The 26,206-nt window shown below is 42.0% G+C and overlaps 4 protein-coding genes across 7 annotated transcripts; 3 read left to right on the forward strand and 1 right to left on the reverse strand.

Moving 5' to 3' along the window:
• The first annotated feature begins 718 nt into the window (after positions 1–718).
• LOC101783800 (beta-galactosidase) lies at positions 719–10,422 on the forward strand. Of its 4 annotated transcripts, none has more exons than XM_004971232.2 (19): positions 719–1,061; positions 1,159–1,367; positions 1,689–1,876; positions 1,985–2,224; positions 2,319–2,465; positions 3,294–3,372; positions 4,230–4,413; positions 4,891–4,956; positions 5,496–5,732; positions 5,833–6,039; positions 6,150–6,453; positions 6,521–6,680; positions 6,782–6,890; positions 7,237–7,372; positions 7,495–7,550; positions 7,642–7,941; positions 8,022–8,144; positions 8,961–9,662; positions 9,758–10,422. In XM_004971232.2, the coding sequence occupies exons 3-19, from the start codon at positions 1,744–1,746 to the stop codon at positions 9,923–9,925; spliced, it is 3,351 nt and encodes a 1,116-aa protein (XP_004971289.1). In that variant the 5' UTR covers positions 719–1,061; positions 1,159–1,367; positions 1,689–1,743; the 3' UTR covers positions 9,926–10,422. The 4 variants fall into 4 exon arrangements, with proteins under 4 accessions (XP_004971289.1, XP_022682315.1, XP_004971290.1 ...); XM_022826580.1 differs by having other exon boundaries at positions 719–918; positions 1,062–1,367; XM_004971233.2 differs by lacking the exon at positions 1,159–1,367.
• A 269-nt stretch (positions 10,423–10,691) lies between these two features.
• On the forward strand, positions 10,692–14,344 carry LOC101785274 (putative amidohydrolase YtcJ). Its single transcript, XM_004971236.3, has 14 exons — positions 10,692–10,844; positions 10,973–11,214; positions 11,353–11,425; positions 11,669–11,775; positions 11,858–11,981; positions 12,150–12,344; positions 12,470–12,555; positions 12,648–12,755; positions 12,838–12,933; positions 13,010–13,108; positions 13,201–13,275; positions 13,424–13,555; positions 13,646–13,761; positions 13,849–14,344. The coding sequence occupies exons 1-14, from the start codon at positions 10,751–10,753 to the stop codon at positions 14,021–14,023; spliced, it is 1,722 nt and encodes a 573-aa protein (XP_004971293.1). The 5' UTR covers positions 10,692–10,750; the 3' UTR covers positions 14,024–14,344.
• Positions 14,345–18,434: 4,090 nt separating this feature from the next.
• LOC101785677 lies at positions 18,435–19,499 on the forward strand. The gene has a single exon (XM_004971237.3). It carries the CDS (start codon positions 18,652–18,654, stop codon positions 19,315–19,317), a length of 666 nt encoding a protein of 221 aa, XP_004971294.1. The 5' UTR covers positions 18,435–18,651; the 3' UTR covers positions 19,318–19,499.
• A 1,114-nt stretch (positions 19,500–20,613) lies between these two features.
• On the reverse strand, positions 20,614–24,587 carry LOC101786076 (transcription factor ORG3). Its single transcript, XM_004971238.4, has 3 exons — positions 24,078–24,587; positions 23,626–23,967; positions 20,614–21,034 (listed from the first exon to the last, which is right to left on the reverse strand). Exons 1-3 carry the CDS (start codon positions 24,378–24,380, stop codon positions 20,951–20,953), a joined length of 729 nt encoding a protein of 242 aa, XP_004971295.1. The 5' UTR covers positions 24,381–24,587; the 3' UTR covers positions 20,614–20,950.
• Positions 24,588–26,206: the final 1,619 nt, after the last annotated feature.

Consider the following 26,206-nt stretch of genomic DNA (forward strand, 5'->3'; position numbering starts at 1 on the left):
CATTAAGATTACGCGACTCTATCGTGACGCATTCGGATGACGTGGCATCCAACGTGGCCTAACTGAGGGTTTCCCCTAAAAAACATGTATATTTACCCACAGTGGAATTTGCAAAAGATGTCCCGCAACGGAATTAAACAGGAGGGATTATAGATGAAATCAAGAGAATCAGAAAGAGGAGGGATAAATGAAACAAATAAATGAAAAGACAATGCGACGATGGAGCAATTTTTAAAGATACATGTGCTTTTTGTGAAAAAAAACCTCAGCCATGCCTAGTTAGATGCCACGTCATTCGAATACGTATTGCTAGAGAGCTAATAATGACCGTATCAATACAGTTGAGCAAATTTAATAATCATGATTTACACTTTCTTAGTACAATGACCAAATTGAAATAAGCTAATAAGTATAATGACCATTCATGCATTTTACTTAAAAAAAAACTTTCAAACTGTTAGGCTGCATTTTTTGCACCTCCTTTGTTCTTCCAAACTTTGCACTGTTTGTACCCAAGTGAAATCCAATTTTCGTGTTGGTTTTTGCCACCGTACCCTGGAAGATCGTATTACAGAGAAAGGCCATCTTGTCCACCGGCCGGTCTACTCAAACAAGGCCTCGTTTGATACTTGGGCCGGAAAGAAGCCGCCGCCGCGACGGTCCAGGCCCATCTCCGTCCGAACATCTGTAGCGTCCTGGACTCTCGCGCGAGTGGCGATGGAACAGCTGATTTTGTCTTCTCACGAGGAACAGACACTTGTTGAATCCACTCCAACTGGAACTGGAACTACTCGGCAGTTGTAATCCTGAATTCCAGATCCACCCCGCCATCCCCAATCCCTCATCGGAGAGGATTCATAGCTAGTAGGTCACTCGTCGATCGCTTCCTTCCTGCTGCGCCGTCTTGTGTCGTTCCAGGTACGAATGCTCGGCTCACATCGCTCGGGCTAACGGGCTAGAGTTCCGCCGCGTCTTGGTCGTTGGGATCAAGGATCCATCTCTAATCACTTCCTCCCATCATCGATCTTCGATCGCTTCCTGCCCTTCTTCCACCCCTGCAGGTACGACACCCATCCTCATCTCCAACCGCCCCACCGCCGGATAGAGTTTCTATTGCTTGGCTGCTTCTATTTTTATCGGTTTGTTGTTGGGATCAAGGATCGATCCGGGTATCATCCTCTTGACCTCGATTGGGGGAAGAAGGGAGGGAGGTTTTGAAGTTGGATTCGAGGGCTGCGGCGACGACGAGATTGAAGAGCACGGGGCCGCGGCTCTGAGGGGCTTCGTTAAATGGCGAGGGGTCCGGGCGGAGGGCATTGAGGGTGCTCGGAGGAGCGAAGGTGGCGACGAGGTTGGATAACCCAACGGTGAGGAACTGAGGAGTTCGGGTGTTTACTTCGATCTGGTTCAACCAGAGTGTGCAGGGCTGGAGAGGAAATTGGAGAAAGTGGCCTTTTACAAACCATCCTGAAACTCTACTTTGTTCGGCTGCAGTTGTTAAGCGCATCCAGTGTGGTCTGCTATTCTATAGTGCCGCCACTGTACTACTGTAGTACTGCACCTGGTTCAATTTCCATAGTGGCATACTCCTAAAATCAGTTAACTGGCTTGCATTGCATACTCCAATTGCAGCATTCCCAATAGCCATTTCTTCTGAGTTCTGAGATGGTATTTTCATGTTTTTTCAGGATATGTGTTTGTAACAGTTCATTTTGAGGAAATCGGTACCCTTGTGTGACCATTATGGCATTAGCTTATGCCAGTGCTGTGGTTCCTCCCTCCAACCGTTCATATAAAGCTTGGGAGGATCCGTCATTCTTCAAGTGGAGAAAGCGGGACGCGCATGTGCCATTGCGCTCACAGGATACGCTGGAAGGTACAATCTAAAGTGCTCTTTCTATAGCAGATTCAGTCTTGCAAGGGTAATTGTCCTAATGATTTCAAACTGTCTGATCGATTTGCTTCCTTTTCTTTCCTATGATAGGAGCCCTGAGGTATTGGCATGAACGAAGGAATGTGAACTATCTCAATGCTGACACTGCTGTATGGAATGATGATGCGGTTCGCGGTGCTTTAGAAAGCGCTGCTCTTTGGTCCAAGGGCTTACCGTACACAAAATCTCTAAGTGGGTACTGGAAATTTCTTCTGGCTCCTTCAGCAGAAAGTGTTCCCGAGAAATTCTTTGATGCTCATTTTGATGACTCAAACTGGGAGGCTTTGCCAGGCATGCTTTTTAGTTGAGATAGTGCTTATTGTTTATCATGTTCTTTTGCACATTTTTGAAATTTACTCTGAAATGAAAGCCAACTTTCTTGCAGTACCCTCCAATTGGCAAATGCATGGGTTTGACCGTCCAATCTACACAAATACCACGTATCCTTTCCCAATAAATCCACCATTTGTGTCCACTGATAATCCCACCGGTTGTTACAGGACAGTTTTTCACATCCCAAAAGAGTGGAAAGGTATGTTTTTAACGTAATATTTTGTAATATTCTTTTTCTGCGCAGCAATCGTGATAGTTTGGTGATAGTTGCCACCCTATTTTTGTATCCTCACTTCTCCAAATCCTATATTGCATTTCAACTAGCATAAGTGACCTTAATACTAAGAGTTTTAGATAAAATGAAGATATTGTCAAGGAAGTTAGTTTCATTTTTGCCAGTTATGATTTGAATAACCTTGACTTATAAATATTTGTTTATTTTGAGGGGATATCTGATCCATTAACTTGAAAAAAAGTTCTGATTGTGGAAGGCTTCTTGTCAAAGGATTTTACAATGTTTGTGCGATTCTTAAGGAGTTTATGGCTTGGCATGGCTATTGCATAGCTTGCTATCTCCTTGGACACACTGTTCTGTGTTGGTTACACTTACACCGTTACAGATTGTAAGCGAGATTGGAACATATACAGGGTTACAAGCATTTATAGGTGTCGGTTACAAGCATATATAGGCAAGGATGTCCTAGGGTTTGGTTTATAGAATCACAACTGGGATCCTTGCCTATCAATTAACCAATCTACCATGCGTATGGGCTCTAAGCCCTGATGCTGCACGTTACCCATGGGCCAATATGCCAACCGAGCAAGCTGTCTAACACACATGTTTCTCAATTTATTTTCTTTGCTATGTTATTCTTTTATGTCTTGTGGGATGCATCTTATGACATTTTCTGAACACTTTTCCTTTCCTCAACATGCATAATTCTGTTGTCTTTGATATTTACATGGATGCAGTACTAACATTCCCCATCATTTTGAGCAATTCTGAGTTGATTATGAATTCTGATAGGTCGGAGGATCTTGCTGCACTTTGAAGCTGTTGATTCTGCTTTTTTCGCTTGGGTAAATGGGGTGCCGATTGGGTACAGGTATGAAAAAAAACGAAATGCATTGAATTGTTTTCCTTGTACTCCATTTTATTTGTAATCTACAGTATAAACGATTTATCAAGCTAACACTTGATGGTAAACTGATTCCTTGTTCACTTCCTTGCTGCTAATGGATCCAGTGAAGCCTGCTATTTTTATTACTATTTAAATATCTGACCCATATATTTTGCATTCTCTCCTTAAGTTCATAAATGCAAGAAAATTTGGCAGCACGAACTGTTTATTGTGTGGGATCAACAAATTTATGTTACATGTTATACATATAGGTCTTTTCAGCAATCTAGTTTCAATTTACCATATCTCACATTCTACTTGTAGAAGTGAAGATTCTTCCCAACCTTATAATTATGTTTTCTTGTATTGAAGTGTTATCCAAAGGCTTAGATGTATGAAATTCTGCATTCTTTATGAATATAGCATCAAGAATGGTACTGTATGTTAGCCATCAAATTCTTGACATGTACGTTGCATTGACATTTTCTATTTGGTTGTTTCCCTTCTAAAAGAAATTGTTCATGTTCCATGGAAATTTTGGGTTAAGAAATGCTAAAATTTGTTATGATGAGTGTATTTTTCCTGTGATTTAGGTGTGTTGGGCCTCTGGCTACCAGCTGCTTTTTTTCATTTTATGATAAATAAATATTTGACTATGGCGTGTTAGTCTAGATGATATAAATATTTTGCTATGGATGCTTTTGAGAGCAGAAGATCCTTGAAGTTTTCTAATAGCACAGAATGCGTTATTGTAATGCTCATACCGGTGGTGACCTACTTTTTGTTATTATAGATTTGTAATGAATTGTCTGTTTGAGTGTTGGCTTGATGTGTCAATGCAGCCAGGACAGCAGGCTTCCTGCTGAGTTTGAAGTTACTGATTGCTGCCATCCTTGTGATTCAGACAAGGAAAATGTTCTTGCTGTTCAAGTTATGAGGTGGAGTGATGGCTCTTATCTAGAAGATCAAGACCACTGGTGGTTATCTGGTATTCACAGGGATGTTCTACTACTATCAAAGCCACAGGTTAACTCCTTGAATCTTTCTTACATTATAAATGAATTTCTAGCTGTTGTTTGCAACTTTTTTTTAAAAAAATATATGGGATACTTAAGCTTCGTATTTGGTGTAATTTGACCTCGTTTAGTCTTGAATAAGGTGCCCTATGTCATGAGTTTGTTAAAATATGGCACATTAATTCATCAGTTAATCCTGTAAGCCATTTCTGGCTAGCAACGCACGTGAAATCAGCTATGTCAATAAAACCAAGATAGACATCACCTGAGTTTTTCGCATGTTATTCCACTGGATCATACTGATAGTAGGTCATACTAAACTTGAACTTTTCCCTGAGGCAACAACTGCAAGTTAGCCATCAATGATCAATCTCTTGACATGTACTTTGCATTGACATTTTCTATTTGTTTTATCTATTTCCCTTAAAGAGATTATTCATGTTCCACCGAAATTTTGGGTTAATAAGTGCTAAAATTTTCTTTGCAGATTTTTATTACAGATTACTTTTTCAAAGCAACCATGGATGAGAATTTCAGTTTAGCTGATATCGAGGTAATTCTAGTCCCCATCTTGGCAGGGTTATCAGTTATGCAAATTGGGTAGTGGAGATGATTTGATTCATGATGCACCAAATTGTGGGGGAAACTAGTGAAGATGGTTGCAGAGTGCAGATCTTTTCCTTACCTTTTTTCTTCATTCTTTTGGATTGGAATGCTAATTAACTAAAAAATTTATTGCTGTATTAAATTATATCTATTATTCACAATCACATGATCAATCAAGTATTGAACCACCAAAGGAATAATTGATAAGTATTTAGAATCTTGTATTTATTACGCAACCGACCAAACATTATATACTTATGCAGTTTTGATGCTTGCTTAGCTTGCTTTAGATTTGTATGGCCCCCCTTTTCAACATCAAACAGCAAGCAACACATTTTCTAGGGCAATTCATTTGTCATTCCTATTGTTGTTTTCTCATGTGGCAAAATCCAGGTGTTGTAGTTGCTGATTTTGCATTTGTCAGGGAAATATTTATTCTGATATTGCTATGTTTAAATTCACTTCTAATGTTGTTTTGTACGTCAGGTTGAGGTGGAAATTGATTCACACAAGCAAGACCGGGAGCATGTTTCAACTTTGTCTATTGAAGCCACACTTTATGATAATTCTGGACCATCTATCAGTTTAGATGGTGATCTTTCATTTGCTAATGTGGTTAATTTGAAACCGAAGCCAAAAACAAGTCGAGGCCCTTGTCTTGGTTTTCATGGTTACGTTCTTGGTGGAAAAATAGAAAATCCAAAACTTTGGTCTAGTGAACATGTAAGAAATCTAATCCAAGGGGAATTCTACTGCCGAACTACACTATTACAGTCCAACTGTATAAAGTTATGTCTTTTAACTATTCTTCCTCTTCTAACAGCCCAACTTATACACACTTGTTGTTCTCCTTAAAGATGCCAATGGGAAGCTTATTGAGTGTGAATCATGCCAAGTGGGCATTCGCAATGTGGTCCGTGCACACAAGCAAATGCTTGTCAATGGATGTCCTGTTGTACTAAGAGGTGTCAACAGACATGAGCACCATCCACGCCTTGGGAAGACAAATATAGAAGCATGCATGATCAAGGTTGATATCCTCCTCTGTCATATTGGAGAGCATTTTAACACATCATCTCTCTGGTTTAATTTAATCATCTGCCCAACTTCAGATCTATACAATCTATCTATTTGTGACAGGATCTGATTTTGATGAGGCAAAACAATATTAACGCTGTAAGAAATAGTCATTATCCCCAGCATTCGAGGTGGTATGAGTTATGTGACATTTTTGGTCTTTACGTAATCGATGAAGCCAACATCGAGACACATGGCTTTGATGAAAATAGCCATTTCAAACATCCTACACTAGAACCTATATGGGCAAATGCAATGCTTGATCGTGTTGTTGGCATGGTGGAGAGAGATAAGAATCATGCATGCATTATTGTATGGTCCCTGGGAAATGAATCTTCATATGGTCCCAATCATGCTTCCATGTCTGGTAAAACATTCTTCCTTGTGACAGTTCATTTTTTCTGTCTTCCCATCTAATGGTAACATTCTTTTAGGGTGGATTCGTGAAAGGGACCCGACAAGGCTCCTCCATTATGAAGGAGGTGGTTCCAGAACATCATCCACAGATATTGTATGCCCCATGTATATGCGTGTCTGGGATATTATTAAGATAGCAAAAGACCCATCTGAAACAAGGCCCTTAATTCTCTGCGAGTATGCTTACTTTTTTCTCACATATTGACTTGATTCTCTTTGTCAGTTTTCGTATTATTAGCATGATTAAAGAAACTTTTTCTCTCCTCTTTGCTTTCAAGATATTCGCATGCTATGGGAAACAGTAACGGAAATATTGATGCATATTGGATGGCCATAGACAACACTTTTGGGCTCCAAGGAGGTTTCATATGGGACTGGGTTGATCAGGTTGTGGCCTAATTTCCCGTTCTTGACCTTTTGTCCACATCGCTGAAAATGGTGTTGCATGCTTATACTGACCTCTGTGTGATTCTAGTGTGTAAGCCTCTAAGGCATCATTATGTGTCTCACTGGATAGGTCAGGTTATGACCTATTTGTTTGATTAGTGAATAAAAATAGAAAAATGATCATTACAAACTGACTTTCTTTAACTTTCATCATTTCCTAAAAATTTGACATGCTAATCTAGTACATTATCAAAATGCCTTAAAATGGACCATTGATGAATTTTCTTTCTTTTCTTATGCCATTGTTTGTTTCTCAGTGCTATCCTTCTCCCCTTTTTTATGTCAGGGTTTACTAAAGGAGGATTCAGATGGATCCAAATTTTGGGCATATGGTGGCGACTTTGGAGATACTCCTAATGACCTAAACTTTTGCCTCAATGGCATTGTGTGGCCTGATCGGACAATTCACCCAGCTGTTCATGGTAACTGGAAATACTAGGGAAAAATGTTTTGCTTTCTTATGTATCAATTTGTTAAATTAATGTCTTTGTCTCCAAAGCCACCGGATGCCAAATTTAGTTTACCAGATTTATTCTGGTTGCAGAAGTTAAATACCTTTACCAGCCTATCAAAATATCATCAGCAGATAACATGCTTAAGGTAACCTCTGGTTGATATTTTGTAGTCATGAAATCATGTTCTTGTGTGCTTTGTGCAATGTGCATCTAATGGTTCCATCATTATCATACAGATTGAAAATGGACACTTTTTCGATACAACAGAAGCTTTGGACTTCAGTTGGGTTCTTCAAGGAGATGGTTGCATCTTGGGCTCTGGTTCGCTGAATGTTCCAACTTTAGCACCGCAGACTAGTCACCTTATCAACATGGAATCGTCACCTTGGTTTGCTCTTTGGAGTACTTGTGCAGTCAAAGAAGTATTTTTGTCTGTAAATGTGAAACAGAGGTACCATACGCGATGGGCTAAAGATGGTCATCTCTTGGCTTCAGCACAACTTTGTTTACCTCAGAAAAATGGCTTTGTTCCCCATGTATGTTTTCTTAGCCTGATCCTGTTACTACTTCACTCCTATTTTTTCTGCATTACCTTACAGCCTAATATCACCTTCAGGCAGTAGCATTCTCCAGTAGCCCTCTGGTCTGTGAACGCACTGGTGATAGTGTAATAATCAGCAAGAATGATGCCTGGAAAATCAAAGTGAACAGTCAACTGGGAACAATAGACAGTTGGAAGGTACGTAGAATGCTCACTGCAGACTAAAAAAGAATGTGTTGTCCACTTCTATACTTCTATGTTAGGCAATTAACAATAATACGCCCTCCATTTTTTTAAAGCATGTGACATTTAGGGCAAGCTAATTGGTTTAAAAACTAAACATCATATACTTAAAAACAGAGGGAGTATATGCCAAGATCTAACCTAGGCAAGGGCTCAAAGCCTTGAAACGAGGTGTTACTGGGTATTTGGGTTATTCCAAACAGGGAGCAGGTTTAAATCAAGTGACAGCTAAATCTATCTCATACATGCACTGTAGATATTTAAATAAACTTTTTGTTTCATCTCCACAGTGTCTGATACGCAGGCGTGTTCATCACCACACCACTGTATTGGTTTAGAAAATTTTAAGGGCTTCAATTTTAACTGGCTTTACATAGAGCATGTTGCAACTTATGAGCGTCTGTGGCTTGTGAATTGTGATTGAACTCTTGGCAAGATGACTTATGCTTTTCAAGCTTTATGTTTGTCATTATAAGGGGCTGCCATGTCCTGCTGCATTCGTTCCTTTTTTTTAATAAAAAACATAGATTCTGCAATGGGATATCCTCCCCACCACTTTTTTTTCTCTATACAACAGTTCTGTCAATTTTTTATAATATCCTTGAACCATTTTCACTTAGCTACCAGTCATATTACTCCTGCCAAGCTTAACTAACTTTTGCAATTTGATCTCAGCGTCTACACCTTTACTCTGTTTGAGAAAACTTGGAAATTATCAAAAAGGAAAAGGGGTCAAAATCTGAAACTAATGCTGCTACTGTTAATTAACAGGTCAGCAATGTTGAGCTTATGAGCAAGGGGATATTCCCATGCTTTTGGCGCGCACCAACTGACAACGACAAAGGAGGTTTCTACACCAAGCCCTATGTTTCGCAATGGAGAGAAGCCTCCCTCGATAACGTCTCGTTCTACAGCAGCCAGTTTTCCGTGAAGGAATTGCCCGACAACACTGTGGAGCTTTCCACTGTCTACTATGGTCTTCCTGGGAACTTACCCAAGCCCGACGATGCTGCTCTTTCACAAGCTCCCGAGTCTACTCTTTTCCAGGTGAACATGCTCTGCCGGATCTACGAGTCAGGCGACGTGGTTCTTGAGTATGAGGTAAACCCCAAGGCCGATCTCCCTCCCCTTCCCCGGGTCGGTGTCGTGTTCAACGCAGAGAAATCCCTGAGCCACGTCATGTGGTACGGGAGGGGCCCGTTCGAGTGCTACCCCGACCGCAAGGCTGCGGCGCACGTCGGCGTGTACGAGAGCAGCGTGGAGGACCTTCACGTGCCGTACATCGTCCCGGGCGAGTGCGGCGGCCGGGCGGACGTCAGGTGGGTGGCGCTCCGGAACGCCGACGGCTTGGGCCTCCAAGCGTCGGTCCATGGCGAGTCCCCGCCGATGCAGATGAGCGCGAGCTACTACGGCACCGAGGAGCTCGACCGGGCGACCCATGTCCACAAGCTGGTGAAGGGGGATGACATCGAGGTTCGTTTGCTCTTGAGCTCCTGCTGACATTATATTGATCGAGCTCCGGACTGATCGGAGAGTGATGGTGAAATGGCTTGTGTTTGTGTTTGCAGGTGCATCTTGACCACAGGCACATGGGGTTGGGCGGGGACGATAGCTGGACGCCGTGCGTGCACGAGCAGTACCTGCTGCCGCCGACCCGCTACGCCTTCTCCATGCGGCTCTGCCCCCTGCTGCCATCGTCGTCGTGCCATGACATCTACAAGTCCCAGCTCCCCTAGTGACGAATGACGATATGATGTGATGTGTGCCGGACAGCCGAGGCCGGAGGCACGTCAGCACGTGAGAGGGCAATGGAATGGAACCAAGTGAAATAATTAGGAAATGATGCAGAGACGCCTTCCGCTCCTGCAGTGGCCAGGATGTTGGGCTGGCCGACTTTTTTATTTTATTTTTTTTGCCCTTTTTATAAAAGATTCTTACAAATACGCTCCAAGTGGAACCATTTCAAAATCTGGACCCTTAGCTTGGTGCCATCCACGTTGGTGTCAAGCTTACACGTATCGGCGCCAACCTTCCTGGCGTCAAGGTCCACGCAGCTGCGTATGGACCTTGACGCCAGCTATCGTGGCGCCAAGCTTGCCGCCGTGGATTTTGGCAACAAGCTTGGCACCGTAGATCTTAGCATCGAGCAGTTATCCTGTACCTCTTGGCAAAAACGAAATAAGTATATAATTATTTCGAGGAGTATACAACAAACCACATTATGGTTCAGTTAGGCTTCTTATCCCAAAGACCTGGGTTCAAATCCTTATCTTGAATCTTTTTTTTCTACATTTTATTTTCTTTTACTGTACTGTGATTTGTCGATGGGAATGGATAGATAGGAAACGTCATATTATTTTTTTAAGCGGAACGTCCGACTCGGACGACTATAGCACTACCGATATTTTTTCTCTATTCATGATTCATTGGACGTCGTATTCGGATTCGGAAAGCGTCTTTTCTTTCTGGTGCCATCTGTTTCGCTCGATTACGACGACAGCGTTGTCTGAGAAGACCTGGGGGCAGGGCAGCCACGCCGATTGGTTGGAGACTCGAGAGAGATGGCATTGCCCGCCCAGAGCGCCGCCCTCCTCGCTGCGGCCGTTGCCATAGCCGCCGCCGCCTTCCTCCTCCCTCCGGATTCCCGCCTCTCATGTACGCCGACGCCGCGCACGCCGCCGGCCGTAGCCCTCCACCCATCTCCCCCCTCTCGCGCTGGTTATTGGAGAGCACTGTAGCTCAGGATTTAACTCTCGTCTCTCTCCCCTTGCATCGCGTTGCAGGGACGCCGCGGGGCCGCTTCGCCGACATGATCCTGGCCAACGCCACCATCTACACCGCCGACCCCGCCCGCCCCTTCGCCGCCGCCATGGCCGTCCGCGCCGGCCGCGTGCTCCGCGTCGGGACCTACGAATCAGTCAGGGAGCTCAAGGGTCGCCACACGTATGAGCTGAATCTCAGCGGGAACGTCGTGCTGCCGGGGTTCATCGACTCCCATGTGCACTTCATTGAAGGCGGCCTGCAGGTTTGCTTACCTCCCATTACACATGGGCATTCGCCAATTCCCAATTTGCTCAGCGACGTTACAGTAGATTAGGCAAATTGTTTCTCAGAGTGTACTCTACTAGCTTTCTAATACTACTACTATCTGAACCTGCTGCAGTTGGCGAGGATGCCACTTCGAGGGGTCAGAAGCAAAGACGACTTCATCAGCAGAGTCAAGGAAGCTACCAGAGGTGCCGTCATATTTGTTTGTTGCTTATGCAAGCCTGTTATCACAAATTGAGAACCCACCAGCTGTCTCTGAATTCCGTTACACCCGCGAGAAGCTTTCTATTGTAGCACATCATGCAAAAAGTAGGTTGCTGTAGTGCAGGGGCGTGTTGGATTAAGTGCCAACGCTTTGTTTTAGCACTGTCAAAGCTTTCTACAGACTACAAAATACCAACATTTCTGAGACTTATATATTTTCTGAACAGATAAGCATCCAGGACAGTGGATTTTAGGAGGAGGGTGGAATAATGATGTTTGGGGTGGTGATTTTCCTGCTGCTGCTTGGCTGGATGATATATCACCAGATAATCCAGTGTGTTTTCAAACTCAGTGAGTTGAACCTCGTTTCAGAAGCCATGACAACAGGACTTCCAACTGAATTATTTCAATTGCAGGTCTGGCTCTCACGCGTGGATGGTCATGTGGGAGTAGCCAACTCAGTAGCTATGAAGATTGCTGGGATTGACAGAAGCACAAATGATCCAATTGGTGGAACCATCATGAGAACAGCTGAAGGAGGTAATGCGACTAATTAACATTTGCCTTCAGCCCTATACTAACCTAATGGTACCTCGTACATAAATTTTTTATTACTATACTATCAGGTTATTACCTCACTTGTTAGTTCCGCATTAAAATTTATAGTTAGGGATAACCAAATTATCTGACATCTATTGTTACTTGTAGAGCCTACTGGTCTTCTAGTGGATACTGCTATGAAGCTTATGTTTGATGTTATTGAAAAAGTTTCTATTCATGAAAGAAGAGAGGCGCTTCTTAGAGCAAGTAGGCATGCCCTAATGAGGGGGGTGACTACTGTTGTTGATCTGGGTAGTTACTTCCCTGGGGCCTCATCAGAGAAAGCATGGCAAGATTTTTCAGGTATTCTGTAACACTTTTTTGCTAGTAACTTGGGCAAGATTTAGAAGGATTCACTTTTGTAGTTATTTCATATATGGCCTTCTTTGTATTCCTGAGTCCTGACATATGTATTTTTATGACTAAAGATGTCTATGAGTGGGCACACTCTATGCAAAAAATGATGATCAGAGTATGCTTATTCTTCCCAATGCCCACATGGTCTCGTGTTTCTGTAAGTTTGCTCCTTGAATTAAGCCAAGCTCTTCGGTGATAAGTCTTTAATTTACGTGAATATACCTTGAACATACATCTTTCATCTGTTAGGATCTTATTGGTGAGAATGGTCGATCACTAAGTCAATGGATACATCTGGGTGGTGTTAAAGCTTTTCTTGATGGGTCTCTGGGTTCTTCAAGTGCATTGTTCCATGAGGTGAATAGTTTGCTCCTCTTCTACTTACCAAACCACTTAAGTTTACTTTTGTTTTTAAGTTCTTATTGGTAAATTTTTGCAGCCTTATGAGGGTGATCCTGATAATTATGGTCTCCAAGTGACAGATATGGACAATCTTCTCAACAGAACATTAGAGTCTGACAGATCTGGACTTCAGGTAGACATTTTTTGTTTGATGTATCGTTCATTTTCAACTAGCATCATTCTAGAAAGTTATAATGTTTTTTTGACAGGTTGCAGTACATGCGATTGGGGATAAAGCTAATGACATGTTGCTGGATATGGTTGAAAAGGTTGTTGATTTGAATGGGATGAAGGACCGTAGATTCCGGGTGTGTTCTGATTGGCATATTGCTGAATAATAATATTTTTCCCTCTTATCTTCTTAATGGAATTTGAACTGAGTCTTTGTTTGCGGACTCAGATTGAACATGCCCAACATCTGGCTCCAGGTGCAGCAAACCGCTTTGGCAAACATGGTACCATTGCATCGGTGCAGGTACCGTTCCATTGCTACTTGTCTACTTGGAGACCATAATATATTGGTATTATGCTTTGCAAAGCATAATATGTTGGTATTATGCTTTGCAAAGCAGATTGCGCATTGCAATGTTCATCTTCTGAAATATATGCCTTACTGTTCACAGCCAGATCATCTATTAGATGACGCCGACTCTGCTGCAAAGAAGATTGGGTTGGAACGTGCCGAGCGAAGTTCCTATACGTTCCGATCACTGTTAGCTGGCGGTGCACAGCTAGCTTTTGGTTCCGACTGGCCTGTACGTAATTCTGCAGATTTTTCAACACCTGAACTCTGTTTTTCTGTCACCACATAGTAAGTTAGCAGGTATATTGTTACTGTCTTGCAGGTTTCAGATATCAACCCCTTACAGGCGATTCAGACAGCAATGTCCCGTAAGCCTCCTGGATGGGAGGCCCCCTGGATCCCTGCAGAACGCTTATCCCTCGATGAATCACTGAAAGCGTAAGCCCCCTGCGGTTTAACGTTCTTTGGCATATACATCTTGCTGCAAAATGCTAATGGATGGATGTCTCTGACAAACGAAAACAGGCACACGATACATGCTGCCTACGCCTGCTTCCTGGACCATGCCGTGGGCAGCCTTTTTCAAGGGAAATACGCCGATTTCGTGGTCCTGCCTTCCACTTCGTGGGACGACTTCGCCAGGGATCTGCCGGCGCACGTCCTGGCCACGTACGTGAGCGGCAAGCTGGCCTACCCTTGAGGCATGCCCAAATCGATTGGCGCTCCGAAGAATCTTATATTTTTTTTGGATTAAGGATAAAATCATTCGGCCTCGGGCACGAATGAATGCCTATAGCCAACTTACATAGACCTGATAGAAACTCAGCATTTAAGCTATGACTCAAGACCTGACAGAGACTCAGCATTTACGCCATGACTCAAGAGCTGATAGAAGCTCAGCATTTGAGCAATGACTTAAGGATCACACCAAACTACTGGCAAACCCTTCAAACAGCACGTTCTGATACAACTCTCCACCAACTAAATTGACGCGCAGCTATTGAAGAATTCGCCTCCTAAAGTTCCAGCCATACTTGTTGAAGAACTCCATAGCAGTTACTTCAAACCTGCTGCAATTTTTCTTTAGATCAATTTTCTCTTCCTTCTTTGATAGCACTGTCCATGTTCTTGTCCCTCTGAAGATTACTGAAGAATCTTATATGGGTAGCATGAATAGAATTTGTAGAACCACGACCACCATTGTTTGAGAGGTAGTATATGTACGATGCGTATAGAGTTAGCGTATACCAGAATTGGGGTGTTTCTGGTCTTTGCCCACTCTTGTCCCCTGATTTGTTTTTGAAATGTTCTCGGTAGACTCAACTTGAACCAGCAACTTTTTGTTACGACCTGGCCTAAAAGAGCTAGTGCCAAGAGTAACGTTCAAATGGCTCTAGTAGGCAGTACACGCACAGGTTGATTGCATAACGTTGACTGGTTGGAGTGGCACGCGCAATATATGAGGACCAAGGAGTTGAACGGAATGACGTTGGTTGAGCTACCTGCCGACCCCCCACACGGACTGCTTGGCTTTCTGAAAACGTCGGCGGCTGATTGCTTCGGTTGCAACAGCACTGCTTTTCCAAAATGGAAAAATAAAACGGAACGGCAGGATTTACGTTCATCCCGCGGCCGAATTAGTGTACCTACTCCCTCCGTCCCTTATTATTTGTCGCTCGGGAAGCGGGTTTGTAAGGGAAACACGATTTTCTAGAGACAGATAAAAAGGAACAGAGAGAGTAGACGTTATCATTTTGAAACTTGCACTGACAATGAAACTAGATATAGAATTTGGTGCGGTCGGAATCAGAATACAAGGCTGCAAGCCCACAGTTTTACTGGTGTTGACGTCTGGTGGCACGATCAAGTAGGAAATACGGATTTGTTCCGTGCAAGGAGGAGAACAGTCAACTTCCATCCAATTCCAAGAGGAGGAACAGTCAGCAGGAGGAGGAGCCAAAGTCTTAGTATTAGATAAACAACAACACCGACATGGGTTTCATTTGCATTGTATTTCGGCTGGAAACAGTGTGCCGATGAAGCTTAGTCGTCTAATGACATGTGCAACATGACTGAACTTTTGGTGTCCAACTTTCTATGCATTTCAATTTTCAAAGCGAGTTACGCATGCTGATCACCTACTTGTCCCACGAATTTTTCATGGACTCAGTTTAATCATACTAGAATGCGCCCATCATTGAAATGCAGAAAAAGAAAAGGAGAAGATGCTAGATATCATGTGGCTGAAATATCCAATCTTTTCGGGCAACCAGCATGAAAAAAAAAACATGAACCTTTGGATCCTCATTGAACGGTCGACCATCTTTTCTTTAACCAATCTATTGCACTCTCCCGCCGCCGCCGCCATCACCTTTTTTTGTCTAGAACTTTCTTTGTATTTCAATTTTCAAAGCAAAAGTTACGCATGCACAAGGGAGATCATCGACTTGTCCCTCGAAAAGGGGTGTTACCAGAATAGGGTGTTTCTGGTCTTTGCGCAACCTTTCTTCGCTGATTTATTTTTGAAATGTTCTAGGTAGACTCAACTCTTTTTTTTTTTTCGAAAGCTAGACTCAACTTGAACCGGCAACGTTTTGTTGCGACCTGGCCCAAAAGAGTAGAGTAACTTTCAAACGGCCCTAGTAGTACACACAGGTTGATTGCGCATCATTGACTGGTAGGTTGTTGCAAGCGTCAGGTATGACTGGTAGGTTGTTGCACATCGTTAAAAAAAAACATGAACTTTTAGTGTATGAGTGCTCAGGTAAGTTTGCATATGCGTGCGTGCATGCATGTAAAGCTGATTTGCTTTGTTTTCCGTTTCTTTTTTTCTCTTGTTGTTTTCCTTTCATTCATTTCCTTCCAGGTTCCATAGGTTCTTTCCTTTTTCTTGTCTCTTGTTTTATTTTTTATCTCAGTTCTTTTTACTTTTATTCTTTTCCTTCTCTTTTATTTATTTATTTCTTTTCATCCTTTCTCTTTTTTCTTGTTCTCTTTCCCTCTCTTTTTCCTTCTCTCTTCTTCTTTTCTTTTCTTTACCATTTTCTGATTACACACTTTTCTTATTCATTTTTCTTTCTCTTCTCTCTCTTTTGTTTCATTTTCCTTTTTAGTAGTTTAATTCATGTTTTGTTTTTCATTTTAATTTAGATTCTCTTCTGTATATTCCTCTCTATATATTTCTTTGTGGTACGTTATTTATCTTGCCTTTTTCGCATTAATTTTATTTTCCTTTCTCCATTCCTTTATTTATTTTTACTCATTCTCTTTTGTATTTTTATGACCCTTTGATTTCTTTAACGGTACATTCAAAATTATATTTCAAAGTAATCTACTGGATAATTTTGGATACTTAGTATATTCAGTTGTTCTATATAGAATTATTAGTGTGCAGTGTAAAATTATGTATTCAATTTATAGGATTATTCTTTCACATAGCTGACTCATTTATTCATTTTTTATAGATTGAATTGGTCAAGGAAATAGACTGGTTTAATTGTTGAATACAAATTTCTCTTTTTATTATTCTTTCTATAACAATTTGTTGGCCATGTATAAATATTTTTGTTTTCCTATCATGATATGAACTAGTCAACCATGTAGATTTGTGTGTTAAATTATTTGTTCGCTTTATAGACTTGCAGATTCGTGGATTACAATGTTGTTATACATCCATAATGTATTTTTTTTCAAGTGTACAATTTTTTTATTGGTGAGTTTATATAATTTTTTATGTGTATAAATACTTTGTTCTGTGAGTTTCTACAATTTGTTCGAGGTATATAGATCTTTTGTTCCGTCAGTTCATTTAATTTGTGCTATGAGTTAATTTTTTCCTTGACTTCATATAATTTGTTCATGATATATGTATCTGAAAAAAAAAATCTTCCAACTTGATGCTCATATTCTACTATTTTATTTTACAATATCAAATTTTCAATCTTTTATCTGAGTATATTGTTCTTTGTACGTCTCTTTTATTTGCATCATATTATTTTCCTGATGTTCAGTATTTTATTAATTATTTATAATCATTTGTTCTAATCATTTGTTCATTGTGTTATTATGTTTGTTCGCATTAGACAATCATTTGTTCTATTTATTCAAGTATTTTTTTCATTGTAATCAAAATTAATATTTTATATTAAAAATAATTTTAAAATTTTTAATCCATATATAGTCAAGTGTGTTTTTGTTTTGAAGATGTTATCAAAAGAAACACAGTTGTGCAATTGAAATCCAATTGGATGCTTGGTTTATGATTTTTAACTTTTTTTAAAATTTCAAAACTGCATGCACATGTATACGTTTTTTCTGTGAGTTCATATAATTTATTCGATATGTATGATTATTTTGTTCCATGAGTTCGTAGAATTTGTTCCATGTGTATATCTCTCGCAGAAAATATGCAATGTTAATTAAAAAATATGAATACAAAAATTCATCGAAATATAGTCAAGTGGGATCTTGTTGTGAAGATTTTATTGTAAGACACCTGATGGTGTAATCAGAATTTAATTTTGATGCTCGATGTAAGATCTATAGCTTTTTGAATTTTACATATGGGATGACATTATCAATTTTGTCTGTTCTTGCATGCATGCACCGGCTCAGCAACGGTCACACTGAAAAAACAATCTTTTTGAGCTGAATTGTGCGGTGATAAATATAGAAAGCGATATTACGCGATTTTGTCGCCGGAGGCGACGTATAGACGCACCTTTTTAAACCATTCAGCTGGACGTGCTTAACATGGACTCGAGGCGACCAGAGGCTGGCTGGCGACACATCGGAGCCAACGGGGCAGGATCAGGAACTAGCCGCACGCGCATCACCCACGCTTGCTCCGCTGGCCACGTCGCATTCCCGCGCACGGCCAGGCCAGCGTCTTCCACCTGTCGCCCAGTCGGCAGCCGACACGTCGTCCAACCACACAAAGCTAGCTCGTGCCAATAAAAAAATAGGAGCAAGTAGCCTCGGAAATGGCCGTCGCCTTTGACCGCTGACCCAGCCAGAGCCAGCCCAGGCCCAGCATACGACGACGCGCACATGAAACACCCCCCTTTGAAGCTTCGTTCCAAGGTCAACCTCCTTCAACGCTCCCTCCCTCCCTCACATATATAACCCTCTTCTTCTTCCTCCCCGAGCCATCCGCCACAAATTCAATTCCCAGGCTCCATTCCATCTCTTTTTAAAAAAACGAAAGGCTCCACTCCATCTCCTCTCCCAAGTCCATTTGCAAGCTCACTTCGTACGAGTCCAGCTACGAGTACCGATCTTTATTGTTAGAAGCTTCTATCTATAGCAAAGGCGCGGCGCCAAGGCGTAATGGGCAATGGGCTCTCGATCACCCCGTGCCTGCACCTGCCGGGGACGGCCGCGGCGGTGAGGCTGGTCTACTGGGGCGGGCAGGCGCGGCTGCTCGCCGACGACGGCGCCCGCGTCACGGCCGGGGACGTCGCGGCGGAGCTCCCGGCGCCGGCGACCGACCACGCCGTCTGCCCCGCGGACGCCTTCTTCGTCGGCCTCCCGATCCCGGTGATGTCCCCCGGCGAGGAGCTCCTGCCGGGGCGGACCTACTTCGTGCTCCCCGCGGCTCGGTTCCCCTCGCTCAAGGTGCTCACCGCCGCCACGCTCGCCGCGCTGTCGGCCGCGCCGGCGGCGGGGGCGGGGAGGACGAGGAAGGCGGCCCCGGCGGCGCTACCGTTCGATGGGCAGTGCCCGTTCGAGTACGTGAAGGGCGACGGCGGCGCCGCGCTCATCAGGGTCCTGCCGGAGTTCATCGAGAAGGTGATCACCTGCGACGGCGGCCCCGCGAAGGCGCCGAAGGCAACGTCGGCGGCGGAGCTGTGCAGCACGCCGGAGCTGAAGCGGCATTACGCGCAGCTCGTGGGGCCGAGGAGCCGGCCGTGGTCGCCGAGGCTGGAGACGATAGCGGAGAGCGACAGGAGCAGATGGCTCAGGTCGCCGGCGAGGATGCTGTCTTCGCGATAGCCATAACTAGTACTGAGTAGTAGTCTGCCATACAGATTTCGTTTAGAATCAGGGACGAGCAGCAACATGTACAGATTGGTTGCACATTTTTGTTGGAACGATGGAGATCACGTTGGTTACCCACTTACTCTTACTAACGAGGATCATTTCCGATAATGGAAGTTTTATTGATTTTTAAGATACTCCACGCATTAATTATTGACAATCACTCGTGCGAATGGTTGGAGACGCGTGCGACTCGGCGACGGCGCGTCGCGCGCTGCCTCACTCGACAACAGTACCTTACCTACTCCGCTTGACTGGGCCGTGTCCGCGTCCCGTCCGTCGTGGTCGGCATCATCATCGATCCATCCGGCCGGCGAAGGAAACTCCGTGGAAAGAGCAAACGTCCGTGCAGTTGGTTGGGTGCTTCGTCCTCCTTCATTCACTCACCGGGCCGTGAATCGGATGCTTCCTGGTCTGCCCGAGAAGCCGTGAACAATTGGGCCTTAAACGCATGCAAAATCCAGTACTACTGTGGCCGAGTTACGTTTTCTGACGCCGCAGCGCATCAGCTGGCTAGATGCTTTTTGCATTGCGAGAAAATGCACCTAGGTCCACTAATGCACCTAGAAAACTGACCTTCGATTCTCAACAAAAATCTCGAAACGAATTGGACCAGATTTTTTAATCCCAGATCTAAATTTCGTAATCCGTAAAAATTCTTTTAATTCCGGTTTATAATACAAACCAACGCCGGTGCCTAACTGCCTATAAACATAGGCCCTGCCAGACTGGTGGTGGCGCAACTCTTTGGTGAACACATACAGAAGACAAAAATGCACCAAGGCAGCTTTCATCATGTACTATACACAGCGTGGAACATTTGGAAAGAATGAAATAGATGAGTTTTCGATGGAAATACAAGACAACTGGGAGAAGTGTTTTTCGCTGGCCAAGGAGGAGATGGCGTTGCGCAGAGATCGAATGATAATTGCGTGCTTTGTTGAGATCCGAATTTCTTTCCTTTCTATGTAATACAAACTATATAAAACTTTTATTGATTCCTTTCGTAAATGAATGAGCGGTGCTCCTGCTGGTTTTTCAAAATAAAATATTGTAGCGGGCGATCTGACCCCACAAACTCAGTAATAAAATTCTAGTATCTCCTTTTCAAATGAAAAATTTTATCCGTTTCAGCCAAGGATTTAGGTGTTTCGATTCATTATCTATATATACAATCACAGCAAGACTGCTGGTATGTTATCACGCATGCGTTCATATCAAGGTGATGGTGCATGATGAATAATACTAGAATGTCTGATGAGGGATATACTGATCGAACACCATATCATTTTGGACACAGTTTACAATATCATGTCAACAGGAAACACACATGGACATACACTATATCACGTATATATGGATCTGCGTGCATTAGTACTAGTACTATATCTCTCTTAATTAGCCAGTCCTATATTATACTCCTATGCTTTAGCCATCCCATCGATCTAATAACGATCGATCACTCCACATGACAACACATATAATCCATCATTTACAAACTAAGACGCATGCCCTTATTAGCTTAGCTTAATTATAGGATCGAATGCACGAGACAGTGCTGTATGTGAGTACCACGCATGCGCTGCAGCTACGCCCCTGCTTTCTTCCTGACGATCCTCTCCAATTCATCGCAGAATCCTGGACACTCCTCCTTCATCGTTCTTTGACTTCTCTGTCAGTGCAATACATTCAAAGGATGAATATTGTTAGCTAGTCATATGGAAGTACAAGACCTTTAATTTGTTAACTTAGCAGATTTCGATATATTCTGTTAGAGAAAAATACACTGAATTAGGTTCAATCTTATTCCATATATATAGTTCCTTTTGAAATGAATGGCAGGGTTCCTGCCCTTGTGGTTTGGTTTGATGAGTAAAGTGCATGGTGATGGGTCATCATACTCCTGATTTCATGTTTGGTTTGAGGATCTATATATATCACAATCTGATAAGAACATAATACCATTTGGTTTTAGTTATTGTCGTGCCGAATGAATTTGAATATATTACTCGTAGAAGGTAGGACATATATCAAGCTGCCTTTGAGATTTTAAAGTTATATTATGAGCTTTTCTGGCCCTGATATGTTCCATTTTCTTACAAGGAAAAAGTCTGCATTGCATAGGTTATTAATTTCATTCCAAAGCCTCGAATTGTATCCCAACTGATATAAACCAATGTTATCTCCAAACTTATATAGGATATAGCAGAGTAACATCAGTTAATTACATCATGCTTGAGTACTCATATAAAACCCATACTTAATTTCTCTTCTCTTGGCGATGAGTATAATACTATAATTGACTCTTACATTCAAATTATCGGTGCTTCTTTTCAAGACCTTCAGTCTTCCCTCGGTCCTAGTGGGCCGGATCATTTGGACTCGTTGGGAGGACTGGCTCATAAATCAACTTGCTATTGGGTCCTAGCAGGACTAGCTTAAGTATTGGATTATATCATGAAGTACAGTTGGTTTAGGATGTAGAAACCTCCTCATCTAAATTCTCTTTGATCCTATAGTTGAACCTTTCTGGTGGAGGTGCACTACTGCACTGTTTGTGGCTTTGTCACTTGTCATTCTTTATCGAATATGTGCTATTCTGTGCCCTATATCATTGTACAAAAATACAATGGATCTGGTTGCCTCTCTGTATCTGTGTCTTTTTATCCCAAAGTTTTGTTTCTTCATGTGAAATATTTGCCTTCGATGTGATTTTTTTCATTGTTTGGTGTGCATTTTATAACAATCTTGTTATCAGTATAGGATATTTAAACTTCATTTGTGGATATAGTTGTATTATGACTATAATCTGATCAAACAACTAGTAAGTATTGTGTTTTTCCGGAACGTGTTATATAAAAACATCTAAAGGAACAAAAAACATGATCTCTAAGCTATTATATGCATTATTAGTGCTATTAATGTGACACGCTCAGTTTAGCTTAGCGTTCTATATCAAAACTCCAATCAAACTGAAACTATATGCTTGTCCCGTGTAACTGAGAGTTTGAGATAGTTAAATTTTTGTTTCAACTTATTAATGACTACATATGGACTAGAGCGATATCCATTATTGTCTTATTTTGTATATTCCACTTTTGTTGTGTGGCTAGTCAATTTACTCTAAAATCTAGATCCACAATAATAATCTTGTTATTATAATATTTAAAACTTCCTCTACGAATCTAAATTGTGGTTTTTTACAAGTTTAAAGATAAATTACAATTATTTTGAAGCTTAAATTGGCATGTTTGCATGAGTTTGAAATAAATAAGGCAAACACATGTTGCAACCATTTTCAGTAAGCCAACGCACGACCATCATATATTTTTATACAGCTAGAGGGAGCATGCAAAAGAGCGAAATCATGTTTTGCAATTATATTCGACTATTATTTTGTCAAACAACTAGAAAGTAGTATGTTTCCCCTAAAATGTTATATAACAACATTTAAGGAAAACATTATGATCTCTAAGTTAACACATACACTAATATTAATGTGTCACAATTATTGATGTAGCTTTTGATTTACAAAGTTATATCCATTATTGTGTATATGTTCACTTGTATTCATTGTTCGCCTACATGGCCGTTTAGCCACGTTGTGCAAATGCTACACAGTGGCTAGCCATGTCTCTTTAATCAGCCATTTATCCTGTTTAATAAGTGTTTAATGAATGGTCGTTTAGCTCGAAATAGCTAAATGATAGGTGACAGGTTGTTTAGCGTTCAGGCTAACACGCTTTATACTGTGCCTAATTAACTCTAGAGTCTGGATCCAAAAATAACCTAACTAGTATTCAGTTATCTCCCTTTTCCTTGTTAATTAAAAGTTATGGACCACTCGAGCGAGTGGCCCCTAGATGTTTCTTTTGGAACTATACCTAGTGGCTCCTATATATATTTCTTTTTTTTAAGCAAGATCTAGTGGCTCCTATGATCCTGGTTTTAACTATAAAGGGCTACATCTTTCTAAGACTTTATGGATGAATATCTTATTAATTAAGGGTATACGGCAAAATGAATAATCCGCTAAAGATTATATTTGTTAGATGAGGCCTAGGTGAAAGCAACGGATCTAAGAAGTAAGAAAACGTACGCAACTGATGAAATAAGCGTATTAATTATGAGTAGAAGTGTTAGATTGTAGCATCTAGCAAGCCAATGCAAGTATATATATTAATCAAATAATTAGAGAACCAAGATAAAATCAACATCAAGGAAAGAGCTAGCAGCACCATCTTGAGAAGTAGTCATATGTACCTGAAGATGTAGGCTATAGAACGTCTTGTTGTCCAAGGTGGAGTAAGTCGATGAACTAATCAGGTGGAGGCCTTCGTTCTCCAACACTTTTATGCACTTGGAGAGAGGAAGAGTTGTGGCAGCCATATTGCTCTGCAGGCTGACCTGAACCATGATCTCCGTGTCGTTGAGGCAAGTCGCAGAAACAATGGGAGTTATGATCTCGCTCGCGTTCAGAACTCCTGGTTTGCAATTGGCGTTGGTCAGCTCCTTCTTCCTCCTCTCCAGGTTGTCCACCTGCTTCTGTAGCTCAGGGATGTACTTGAGAACTCGGGACACCGTCGTTGGGATGCTCAGCTTCTTCTGCAGAACGGTCGAGAACAACGGAGCACACATCATCGTCAAGATCTTGTTCTCTTGATTAATTTGCATGCAGGAGAGAGGACGACGTGTGTTGGGGTTATCTAAATTACAGTGTGGTCGGCGTCGGGGAGGAGGGAGCGGAGCGAGGAGTAGAGCTCGTTGAGCTGCTTCCGGCGGTCGCGCTCGTACGCGTTGTGGCTGAGCTTCCTGTGGGAGCCGGAGCCACCGCCGGAGCCATAGCCTCCTGAGGAGGTGGCGTTGGCGGCCGGCGCGGAGAGGTCGTGGATGTCGTCGTCGTCGAGGTCGAGGTCCGGCCACGGCGGCGACGGCAGCTGGCCGCCGGCGGAGAAGATGTCCGCCTCCAGCGACGAGATGCTGCTCGCGAAGGGGTCGTCGAAGAGCTGGTGGTCCATGCCGCGTGTTGCCAGCCTGCTAGCTGCTGTGAATAAATGTGATGCTGATGCTGTTCTTCGTGGAGAGATCTCAGGAGGGATGAAAGAGGCAGCCTATGAAAAGAAGAAGAGAGAGGAGGGGACCTAGCTAGCCAGCCTATTCGAATTTTAATTGAGAGATGGTTAGCAAGCAATATTAACTCTTGTTGATTGAGTGTGTAGCTTGATTAGCCTAGGCAGTTTCAGAGAGATGACTTCCCTATTTATATAGCAGGAGAGATGGTGGATGTCAGTGTCAAACATGTAGTATATATGACTCCATAAAGAGAAACGAATTTAGTGAAACGGTCCATCCGAATCCGATAGAGTCATATTATCGCATGCAGTAAAATTCATCTTTTATAAAAAAAATATTGTTTTTCTAGCAAAATTTATACATTATGCTTGTTTGGGCTTGGAATGGTAAAGAAAATTTAATCGGGCCTGGTATGCCTATTCTACTTGTGTAATAAGGTGGATATATAGGTCCAAAATATTTAAAACTTTTATTAATGGGTTAGATATAATTATCTTTTACATATTTGCTATGGAAAAAAAGAAACGCTAGAGTCAAATTTCCTTACGATTATTGAAAAATTCCAAATGAGGGGGGGGGGGGGGGGAAGAGTGGGGTTTGAATCCTGAGAATTGGGAACATATAAGTTATATTACAATTAATGCCATTTTAGTTATATTCGTTATTTATAACGTACTATGATTAATATTGTTGATAATGGTTACTTCCCTTTTCTTTGGCCACTGCCCTCTGATTGTACTGTGTGCGTTTGCTCATTGAGTCATTGTACTAGCTATTTGGTTGTACTATGCCCTTGCTGGCTGTACATCCTAGTAGTACTATGGTTGCTAGCTCACTGCACATGCAGATTAATTTAGTATACTCCGTGTTTGCCTAAACGGTGGTCTAATTAGTAAATTACCCACATGTGATAAATGGATGGCTGAAATTCAATGAGCGTGGCACACAAGTAATAAAGCAAAATGAAACAGTTACAATAACAAAGAGAGATTACTTTCTTAATAATATACATTATTATTAATTACCAAGACTCGGAGCGTAACCGGTGTGCCGTGATGAGTGAATTAACTGGGCCTCTGGCTGTTAATTAGTTATAAAAAGAAACAGAGCCTCACCCCTAACCTAGTTAACAAAGGCAGTATGAAAGTGCTATTAGGTTGGTTTTCCTCTGCAAAAGATACTAAATAATACTCATATATTGTTTTCTTGCACGAACCTATAAATTCTCTGTGGAGGCGTGTTTTCTAGAAGGCATATGCTGTTTAGGGGTATTCTCCCTCTCCTTTCCCCCCTGAAGAGATGGCATATGCTTGATTAGTTGTGGACAAAAAAAAAGAGAGCCATATCTCGCACCCCAATATAATTATTGGTCAACTGAATAAACGAAATCTAGACTACTACTGCTTTAATTATTGGTATAGCAAGTCGTTGGTCGGACCAAAAGCAACCCTACATGCCTATGTGATCATCTGAAACCATAAACAGCTTATTAATCCCCCATGCATGTTGTATCTGGTCAGTGTATGCACATAGCGCGACAACCATGATCCATGCATGCACCCCCAAAATTTTGATTCAAAAGGTCATGGTCAGTACTATCTGCTAACAAGTTAAATGCAATGCACGGACCCGATCGGATCAATGCCTCCATTAGTATATGTTAGTGCACTGATCATCACCATTAGTTTGGTAGGCTTATATGAGATCATCACCGTCCTTCCCAGCCATTTCAGCTTGTACACATGCATACGGTAATGACGGAGATACCTGC

This window comes from Setaria italica, chromosome V (assembly GCF_000263155.2).
Source record: "Setaria italica strain Yugu1 chromosome V, Setaria_italica_v2.0, whole genome shotgun sequence".
Lineage (NCBI taxonomy): Eukaryota > Viridiplantae > Streptophyta > Magnoliopsida > Poales > Poaceae > Setaria > Setaria italica.